The 10225-nt window shown below is 41.0% G+C and overlaps 2 protein-coding genes across 2 annotated transcripts; both read right to left on the reverse strand.

The window, feature by feature from the left end:
• Window positions 1-1111: 1111 nt before the first annotated feature.
• Window positions 1112-4711, reverse strand: LOC147442822 (ferric reduction oxidase 6-like). The gene is made up of 5 exons (XM_086529713.1): window positions 4574-4711; window positions 4013-4349; window positions 3327-3594; window positions 1960-2750; window positions 1112-1429 (listed from the first exon to the last, which is right to left on the reverse strand). Exons 1-5 carry the CDS (start codon window positions 4643-4645, stop codon window positions 1251-1253), a joined length of 1647 nt encoding a protein of 548 aa, XP_086385839.1. The 5' UTR covers window positions 4646-4711; the 3' UTR covers window positions 1112-1250.
• Window positions 4712-5049: 338 nt separating this feature from the next.
• LOC147442823 (uncharacterized) lies at window positions 5050-7644 on the reverse strand. The gene is made up of 5 exons (XM_086529712.1): window positions 7243-7644; window positions 6588-6820; window positions 6416-6500; window positions 5564-5591; window positions 5050-5107 (listed from the first exon to the last, which is right to left on the reverse strand). The coding sequence occupies exons 2-5, from the start codon at window positions 6775-6777 to the stop codon at window positions 5096-5098; spliced, it is 315 nt and encodes a 104-aa protein (XP_086385838.1). The 5' UTR covers window positions 6778-6820; window positions 7243-7644; the 3' UTR covers window positions 5050-5095.
• Window positions 7645-10225: the final 2581 nt, after the last annotated feature.

A 10225-nucleotide genomic window follows, 5' to 3' on the forward strand; every position in this document is an offset into this window, starting at 1 on the left:
GAAGAGTAATTCGTTCACAATCACAACATATCTACAAAACAACTCAAGTTAGCTCAAAAATATTTCCAAGGGACAACGCTCATTTTTCTCATTGCATATCATGAGAGCTCTTGATATTCTGATGTAGCAAAATCTCACATGGATGATCTTTAATGGGTGTCTTGATGCACTAAAATTACATACCCAGACAATCTCACCTTGTTAGGTATATTGTGTGGTTGGCATATCACAATGCAACACAAATGCTCACATATGCATGTTACAAGACACAACAAATAGGGTCGCTGAGCACTCCTCCAAGACAAAGCGTTTGCGGCAGAAGCTACGCGTCAACTATCTGATATTTTTAGAGCATGGTATACAGAGCTACTTATGGAAAATCATTTTGAACAAAATTTTGTGTTAAAACTACAATTATTTTGTGTTTTCCAGTGACATGGGGTAGGATGCTAACATAATTTGATGGCAAAGTTGTACTATTGTTGAATCAACTCAACTTCAGCTTATCTAAAGAAAGCAAAACCAAAAAACAAAAGAGAGGAACCACTAAACATTATGGAAATGGTCCCTTGATTGTTCATGAAGACACCTAGCAATGTACACAACACACACACACACACACACACACAGTTCAAATATCTTTCTGACGAGTCGTGAACTTATGATCGAGAGAATCAACAATTAAGATCAGTAACATATTCGAAGTTTTAATATCATTAGTTTTCATTTGGAGTTTAAAGACTACCCATTATTAGTCATTTCTCTCATATTGTCTCAGCCCATTACATTATGCATGCTATATATTATGGTTAATATTTTCTAATTGGAACTACACACTAAAAGGATTGAGCTTTTCATTGTAAGAACCACCATCCCATTATCATGAGCACTAAGACTGTTGCAGTGACCAATCTACCACACTCAAATATCAAAGGTTGTGTGTGTGTGTGTGTGTGTGTGTGTGTGTGTGTGTGAGAGAGAGAGAGAGAGAGAGAGAGAGATTTCTAGTTTGCGTGTCGAAATTTAAAAGTTGCCGATTTTACACTGAATGTTTAATATTCTACTCAAGGCTAGATGAGATGACGTTGGAATCTTGGCAATTAGCTGTAGAGACATTGGAACATTCTCTTTTTGAAATAACTCTGTACATTAATGCAATGAATACATGCAGACATCCTATCAAATCTGATCTTTATTTTGAATTCACATTATTTCTCACTGGTTTTAAAAATGAATAATCTAAGTTGATCCTAAAACTGAAAGCTTACAGAATGATAATCAAATGCAACAGTTGTTGCATCAATGGGCAACAAGAATGTGGAGTGTCGGTGGCACTGACGTGCAACGTCCTCTTGCATGTTTTGAGTCCCAGACACTAGCACACCCACATTTTGCCCCTTGTATTTGTTGGAGAGATCATCAAATATCTCTGCATTGACCAAGCAAAGTCAGTTTCTCATTGCATACACATACATGGATCATTACAATTGCTTTTAAACGATTCCAGACTGCATGCATTTGTTTAATTATTAATCTGTTCAATGTCTGAAAAATGACTCAACCAGATCATTTGGTGTGATTGCAAAGGAGCATCATGGGCATGCAGCTCATGATGCTCTTGTGGGTGCCGCGCTTGTGCGGCGGATGTACTAGACAAAGGGGAGGTCGACGGCCATGAGCACGCTGGCGGTGTGGATATTGTGAACGATGAAGGATTTGTGGAGCTTTGAGATCAAGACAGGGAGCATGAGGAGCTCATCCCAGGAGGGATTCTAGCCATGAGTACTTTGAGGGCTCTTTATGTCTGTGTGTGTGTGTGTGTGTGTGTGTGTGTGTGTGTGTGTGTGTGTGTGAGAGAGAGAGAGAGAGTACATATAACGTGATGTGTGTGAGAGTGAGTGAGGTGTGTGGGTGTGTGTGTGTGTGTGAGAGAGAGAGAGAGAGAGAGAGAGATCACACCTTCCCAATTTGGTCGACAACTAAGATGGAGATCACCATTCCAAGGAGATCTTCTTGTACTATCAACATTTGCTTCCTGGTCATACAACTCTAGTTGGCCAAGGTATACATTTGGAGAAGAGTTTCTTGAGTTGTTGCCCTTTGTCTGATCAAGATAGGATTCCTTTGCTTGCGTGAGTCTCTTTGTATAATATGACCAAATCATGAGGACACCACCACCAAATAGAAGTATCCCTAGAAGCATGCATCCAACCACCATGTGCGCGCGGCTATAATTAGGAAAAGGCCCATTTGTAGTCTTCACAATGTAGAGGTAAGACAAACCAGACAGCACAAAGTAGCCAAGGATTGAAAGGATGGTGATGCTTGCTATCCATTTTGTGTCTCCGATCGCGGCAAAACTAGAGATTCCTTGCGGTTTTGTGTAAGCAGTGGGAGAAATGGTTCTAATTGTTGAATTCCAATTTGCACCATCCCACTCAGTTAAGTCAAGTGCAGCATTGCTTTCACCTTTGTTTGCAAGAGTTGCGTCTATTTGTTTAGAGGTAACGTAGGCATGCACTCGAATGTTTAGGCCCAACTTCTCATAGTTGGGAAATATGTGATTGGGGTCTATGTTATTCAAAACACAAAGCTCTTCTGTGGTCCGCACCAAATGGTACACTTCAATTGATGTAGGAAGATGCATGAATTGACCATCGGCTCGCTTATGTCGATGCAATATGTCTTGCAAAATAGCCAGAATGGGGGTCACACCTATGCCTCCAGAAACTAGGACCAATGTTTCATATCTGATCATGGAAATAACAATAGGACAAAAAAGTTAGAAAAGTCTTACAAGTATAATAGAATCTCCCTATCAGTTGCTCTTACACAAGAAGATCTAGCATGTAGGAGAGCGGAGTCCTTTTTAGTGTTTTTCATACAATGCATAAACATCATAAGCTTCTGCTCGAGAGGCACCACATACCTAGCTAGGTACAATTGGGGGCAGGGGACCACCGGCCCCCCCACCGGGCCAGCAGTCCCCTTCCCCCAATCATTACCTAGCTAGGTATGCGGTGCCTTTCTCACAGAAACTCATGATGTTGAGGTAAGTCACAGTGTGGGAATTATTGTGAAAATTTGTGCAAAACTTCTTGTGTTACAAATGAAGATTTTCCCAACTATAATCTTCTTAGTAAACTTTTACGAGGAATGGTTTGCATTGTTAATGGCTATGAGAATGAAAAAAGGACCAATTTGTTCCTTGTGACTGAAGGGTCTTTCTTCTTTGGGTTGTCCAAGCCAATTATTACTTTCAAAATCCATAAGTAAAGTGTTGGAACATTTTCCATATGGAGAGAGAGAGACAGAGAGAGAGATACTTCAAATAGAAATCCGACTCGTCTCCATATGGTCCCTCAACTCTTGCCTTGAAGGAGAAAGGGCAACTTGATGATCCTCGCATGCTCTCAATAGATGATTTCACCTGGTTATGTAATTTCCTTGTCCATGCACCCAACGGCTTGATAACAATCGATAGCTCCCTATCCCCTTGTCCTGGAGTAGAGGTTGCACTAAAGAAGTGCCATTGTAGCTTGGATATGGATGGGATTTGAATGCACCAAGTAGTAAGTGCATGAAAAACAAAGCCTACCAATTCACCACAAAATTAGTGAGGACAAACATCATGCTATTTTTGAGACTTTACCACTCTGTATGAGGAAAAAATATATTCGCACAAGAGCAAAAAAGTGTTGTAGATAGACAAAAAATAAAAAAGATGAAAACTAAACATGATATTACACAAGAAGTTTGGGACAGATTCTCACAATAATTCTCACATTGTGACTTACCTCAACATCATGAGCTTCGGCGAGGGAGGCACCGCATACCTAACTAGGTACGATTGGGGGCAGGGGACCGCCGGCCCCCCCCTGCCCCCAATCGTACCTAGCTAGGTATGCGGTGCCTGTCGAGCAGAAGCTCATGATGTATGCATTGTATGAAAAACAATGAAAAAGACTCACATTTTCCTACATGAGAAAATTTCTAAATCTTCTTGTGTTACCATCCTGATTGTTCCTTGCAAGTTTGAGCTCAACCGCTCCCGACTCCAAAACTCTTGCTGAAAGCACATCAACAAGTTGTTTGGACTGAAACATGCGCAATAATCGATCCACAAAGAAGAAGAGGAGAGGGATCACGAAGTAGCGATAGGTCCAAACCACATGGTATAGCCAGAAGAGGGCAAAGACAATGTAGAGGTGATGCGCACCAAAAAAGAACTCATAGCACCGTCTACGAAACAATGATAAAGATGTTATCCAAATAATCAACCCGGAAATCCATGCAACCAACCCTGCTAGTATTGCACATCCATTTCCTCTAGTTGCCCAGCTTGTGATCTACTACAATAAGGAAAGTAATTAGAGAAAATCACACACACAAATGCGAAAACAAAAATTGAGCGCTACACTATTGCGGGATATAGATGAAGACAACATAGGCCTAGCTAGGATTTTATTTGCAACAAGCCATCAGAGTTTCATTTTTAAAACTTAGATTGACAAATGCATGCATACAGGTAGGATAATTAGCTGATCCTTGAAGGGAGAAAGAGAAAGGATACCTTGTCATGTTGGTGGGTGCCCAAGTAGTAAGCGATGAATCCAATGCTGTGCAAGGATACCAAGGTGAGCATCAGATTAGCAAGCCATATGTGGTACTTCACTGCATGCTCAAAGGGGAGACCGATGAAGCGTAAAAATGGGGAGCCTCTTGACACCGGAATCCAAAGCAATGAGAAGGGAATTAGGGCTACTGTGCCAAAGTAATATGCTGCGTTTTTCCATGACCTGCAAAAGGAACTCTCCACAATAGCATATCACAACCCTATCTAGAGGGGACAAGAGACCTAATTTAGGATCCAATATCAACCATCTTTCTTTTTGAGATCGAGGAGGACTAAACAAAAGAAAAATTCCATTTAATATATAGAAAAACAATATAATGTAATGTAAATCAAACTATAACATGAAAATCTGAAATGTCCTCCTAGGTAAAAGTGTCCTCCGAGGCAAGGAATTTTAAAAAGGCATAAGACGAACCTTCTATGTGTTTCTTTTCAAGTGAGAAATTTTATTGAATATCTTTAAATTTTTTTCTGCAAAACACATACAATGAAAATCAACTTAATTAATTTTAGGAAAAATCAAGACTATTCGCTCAATGTAGACGTGAAAACTATTTGCTAGTATATATTATGCTTAAAAAGTCAATGTAGATGTGAAAACTATTTGACGGTACTCCTCAAAGCCAATGCATAAACTCATGGTTACCTATCAATTCTTGCTCATAATGCATAAATTAAAAGCAAAAGCAAAAAATCTACTTACACAGACATGAATTTTCCATAATGTGAATGCGTTCTTCGATCAATCTCTTTGAACGAGAAATAGTTAACTCTTTATCAGAAAGAAATTGTTAGCCTACTTGTACATGCTTCAAGATTTTAAGGTGAGATTATGCGACTTCAATTTATAACCTCAGAAATAATATATTTTTTAACAAGGCAAAAAGCACCTACATAAATGAATACATGACATTAGTAAAAATATACCTTTATAGAGCTAGATGGAGTTCTTTTCCTGCAAAAGAAAGAATCTAAATAAGTATGAAAACAATAAAAGTTTAACAAAACAAAATTAGGATTCAAATATAGAATTGTCCACATGGACATTATTATGTTATGGACTATCTATTTAGACATATTCATAAAACCAAAAGTTAAATAGATGCTCGAGTAACATAGCCTATCACAAGAATCTTTGGACAAATTCTCACAATAATTCCCACATTGTGACTTACCTCAACATCATGAGCTTCTGTGAGGGAGGCACCGCATACCTAGCTAGGTACGATTGGGGGTAGGGGACCACCGGCCCCCCCACCGGGCCGGTGGTCCCCTGCCCCCAATCGTACCTAGCTAGGTATGTGATGCCTCTCGAGCAGAAGCTCATGATGTTATTCATTGTATGAAAAACATTGGAAAAAACTCCGTTTTCCTACATGAGAAAATTTCTATATCTTCTTGTGTATAATGGTGGCTCATGACGATGACGATAGTTGCGATAGACGTGGAGGTCATGGTAATAAAAATTGTGGTGCATACGGTGTCTCCACACAACAATCAAATACATTCAGGTAGGTTAAAAAACACAAACAAAAGCGCCTCTAATCTAGTAAATATGGTTATGTTTGGTAGCCCAATCCTCACCACTACCATATCTATTTGCACTCTACAGGGTCATTATGTATGAAAACTAAAACGTGCTTTTGTGCTTTTATACAAAAGCAAAGTGAAAACAACTAGCTTTTAATGAAGGACCTAATCCTAGAGTTTATGTGTTGAATCCATGTCTTTAACTTGGCAACTAGAATACGTGTAGCATGGAAGAACTACCGCATGTACCTTAGGAAAGCCCTTAGCCCAATGACCAGAAAACTTAAAATGGCGATAATTATAAACGGTATGGTTTGATATAAAAGGGCAAACCCTGCAAAATAAACCATGCATGTACCTTGTGTTAGAGATTTCATGATCAATGAATGAAGAATAAAACACACACACACATAGAACGAACCTTCCATTCCATCAGTTATAAAGAAACGAGAGTGAACGTTGAGAGAGAGTTGTTTTGCGTTGGTACGAGGCTCTGTCGAAACTAACCAGTAGAGCATCCAAAAGAGAGAGGCCGTCACTATCGCGGCCTCTGCCACCGCCTTAGCCACCTTTGCGATACACAATTGCACCTTCACCATCTCCATCATCATGGTGATAATTGCAGCTGATCTCGATCACATAAATGCAGCAAGCCTGCATGTAAATTCAAACAATGGGCTATAGATGAAATTTTCTATGGGCTAGAGATGAAGCTAACCTGCAATACCTAAAATATACTCCTTGCTTTGGCTACAAGATACACAAGAAGTTTTGGACAAATTTTCACAATATCTCCCACATTGTGACTTACCTCACCATCATGAGCTTTTGTGAGGGAGGTGTCGCATACCTAGCTAGGTACGATTGGGGGCAGGGGACCGCCGGCCGGTGGGGGGGGCCGGCGGTCCACTGCCCCCAATCGTACCTAGCTAGCTATGCAGTGCCTCTCGAGCAGAAGCTCATGATGTTATGCATTGTATGAAAAACATTGAGAAAGACTCTGTTTTCCTACATGAGAAAATTTCTGAATCTTCTTGTGATATAAGATAGCATGCATGTATCAAAAAGATACCCACTTATTATATATATACTTTGTTGCTGCGAGGCTGTTCTGCTACCCATCCCAAAACGGGATACCTTACACACAGCGTCAACGCTGCCTCCTTCGTGGGTGTGCACCTACGCCGATTGGTTCAACGGCTCAGCTGTGAAGCGCGCGTCCAATCATCAACTGAGTTCAGTTACGGCCGCCCAAGCTGGTCTTCACTTGCCCAGCTCCTTAATGTCCACCCCTGTACCGTGCAGCCCCCTTTGGAGTCCATGCACGCACACGTACCCGAAGCCCAAGTTCGGGCTTGACAGACCAGAGAGAGAGAGAGAGAGAGAGAAGCTACCTCGAGGAGCTGGCGAAGATTACGGCAAGAGACGATGCAGAGGGAGCTAGCGGCGTGTGTATAAAAGCAGGGGGTTAACGTAGCACGCTGAATGTCAGCCTTCCGTCTGATGGAAAAAGCAGGGGATGTTAAAAAAGAGGGGTAGAAAGCAGCAACCTGAGACCTCTCGTTACTCTCTCTCTCTCTCTCTCACCCAAGTGTGGTAAATTGGTTACGCCATTTCCCTCTTGCATACCTACCTGAGACCTCCCTTTACTCTCTCTCTCTCTCTCTCTCTCTCTCTTTCACCCAAGTGTGGTAGATTGGTTACGCCATTTCCTTCTTGCATACCTTGCATACCTGAGACCTCCCTTTACTCACTCTCTCTCTCTCTCTCTCTCTCTCTCTCTCACTCACTCTCACCCAAGTGTGGTAGATTGGTTACGCCATTTCCCTGAGTTCAACTCTCCTGATCTATCTCTCCTGATTGGATAGATCAGATTCCCACTACGTTAAAACAATCTTCTTCTTCCTCTCTCTCTCTCTCTCTCTCTCTCTCTCTCTCTCTCTCTCATCTGTCAAGCCCGAACTTAGGCTTCGGGTACAGATCTTGAGTTCAACTCTCCTCATCGGATAGGTCTTTAAGGTCTCTTGGGATAGTTTCCTACAACGTTAAAATACTCTTCTTCTTCTTCTTCTTCTTCTCTATCTCTCTCTCTCTGCAATCACCAAATAAGCGGGGGGTCATCTTCGGAGATGCTAAAGAGTTTCAAACAACATTGTTCCCATACTATAACTCCTAAAATCTTGTCGGTTTTCTTCATGGCAAGGGCAGAATCTAGCCGAGATTCTAAAATTTTAGCATGCTGAAAATACACCCATGGGGGCAACACTCAAACTTTGTATAAATGAGGACTCACGAGGGAAACATAGAAGCTCCAGAGAGGTGGAGCTAGTCCTTCAGAGCTAGTGCTCTAAAAGTCATGATGGCAGCTAAGTAATAACTCCAAGGGCTATAGTGTGGGAGCAAAGGAGCAGGCAAGGTTGCAATAGCTAATGTCCTAGTTGACATAGTGCTCGTCGATGAGACGGTAGAGCTGCCACACGGATGATGGGAAACCAAATGCTTAAACAAATGCCAAATAACAAGGAGAATGAGGGTGCCAAGCAACTATTCACATACCCATTGGTACCAAGACAAGCGGTTGCAAGGGGATGGAAACCCCTACCAATCTACGGCTTTCTTAGTACAAGTCAAATTAGTTGGTTAAAGAACATAGTGAGACTATTTAATGGGCATCATAGGGGTTGGCTTCAGATGGTACTTAGGCAAGAGTGATGGAAGGGGGCACTTTTTCCATGGGAGCCAACAACTTTGGCTAGCTACCATCATATATCAAGCCGCGTTAATTGTTTTGAATTATATAGGAAACCTTCCCCCTCGTCTTCCCCTCATCTTCATTGCATCAACCAAAGTTAGATTCTTGAGAAGGTGAAGGATCTTATTCAACATACCAAAGCTCCATATAAAATACTACCGTCGAAAAACCACAATGAACTACATCAGAAAAAATGGTAGTATTAGTCCTTAAAAACCAAACCATTTTACTGTGTTTATGTGTTATTTCCAATCGTTGAAGATGGGTTGAGTTGCTCAACAATGAACTACATCAGAAAAAATGGCAGTATTAGTCCTTAAAAAACAAACCATTTTATTGTGTTTATGTGTCATTTCCAATCAAACCTAACTGTTTTTTGTTGAGTATATGCATGAATAGATGGTACACTAGCTACCTATTTTTGGGGCTGGTAGCAAGGGGGGGTGGGATGTCTGGTAGCTAGGTGATCGAGAAACCATAATTATTTGAATATTTTTAAAGAATTGAATCAAAAGATTTATTCTTTTGAAACTGTCTACAAAACTTCACTAAGTGTGTGAAAGTAGTGGGGTCGGCACCTTACTATGCAATCATGAAGCCTGCTCGTCGACGCATTTGCAGAGAGAAGGCAACACTGGTGGCCACGCGTCTCCCCCAAATGAAGCAAAGGAAAGAAAGTCAACAGAGAGGAGGAGAAAAACCCGTTTTGCATCTCCCTCTCCTCCACCCTCAAACTCCCCTTTGTCCACACCATCGACATTTCTTGCCAAGAAGAGGACAAAGAAGGTGTTCACTACTCCTTCACACAAGGCCTCCACTCCTTCAAAGATACCATATGTTGTCACTTCCAACACAGAGGTACTACTGCAATAATTCATGTGTTTTACTAAACGCATGTTGATGTTGATGTTGATGTTGTGACCTTTGAGACTGCATATTAGTGTTGGTTGTCTCTGCGCATAGGACATTGTTGTTTCCAAGGTCCATAAGCTTATAATCTTGCTTTGAAGAAAACTTGGGTTAGAGGCTAGATGTCGATGCATTCATTCAAGCTCCATGAGCTTATATGGATTCATTCAAGCTTGCATTTTAAACCCGGGGTAAAGGCATGAAATCATACATGTCTGTGCTACATGTTTGTGCATTCGATCATGCATTTTTAGTTTAAATTTTATTGGTTGGTTGCCCATGTTTTCATATCTTAGCTTTTTCCGTGTTTCTTACACGGCAGGATGCATTGGTACACTCTTTATGTGCCTTTTCAAAGGAAGACAATTTTTTCCATGAACAATGTCCAAGCACATGAA

This window comes from Adiantum capillus-veneris, chromosome 14, assembly GCF_014529385.1.
Source record: "Adiantum capillus-veneris isolate H3 chromosome 14, ASM1452938v2, whole genome shotgun sequence".
In the NCBI taxonomy this organism is placed as follows: Eukaryota; Viridiplantae; Streptophyta; class Polypodiopsida; order Polypodiales; family Pteridaceae; genus Adiantum; species Adiantum capillus-veneris.

Coding starts and splice junctions, on each gene's coding strand:
- LOC147442822 (XM_086529713.1), bottom strand. CDS start 4,645: ATGCTCACCTTGGTATCCTTGCACAGCATTGGATTCATCGCTTACTAC. Junction 4,350..4,573: donor GCACCCACCAACATGACAAG/GTATCCTTTCTC, acceptor TTATTGTAGTAG/ATCACAAGCTGGGCAACTAG. Junction 2,751..3,326: donor GAGTCGGATTTCTATTTGAA/GTATCTCTCTCT, acceptor TTCCATGATCAG/ATATGAAACATTGGTCCTAG.
- LOC147442823 (XM_086529712.1), bottom strand. CDS start 6,777: ATGATGATGGAGATGGTGAAGGTGCAATTGTGTATCGCAAAGGTGGCT. Junction 6,501..6,587: donor TATAACTGATGGAATGGAAG/GTTCGTTCTATG, acceptor TTTATTTTGCAG/GGTTTGCCCTTTTATATCAA. Junction 5,592..6,415: donor GGGCTAAGGGCTTTCCTAAG/GTACATGCGGTA, acceptor TTTCTTTTGCAG/GAAAAGAACTCCATCTAGCT.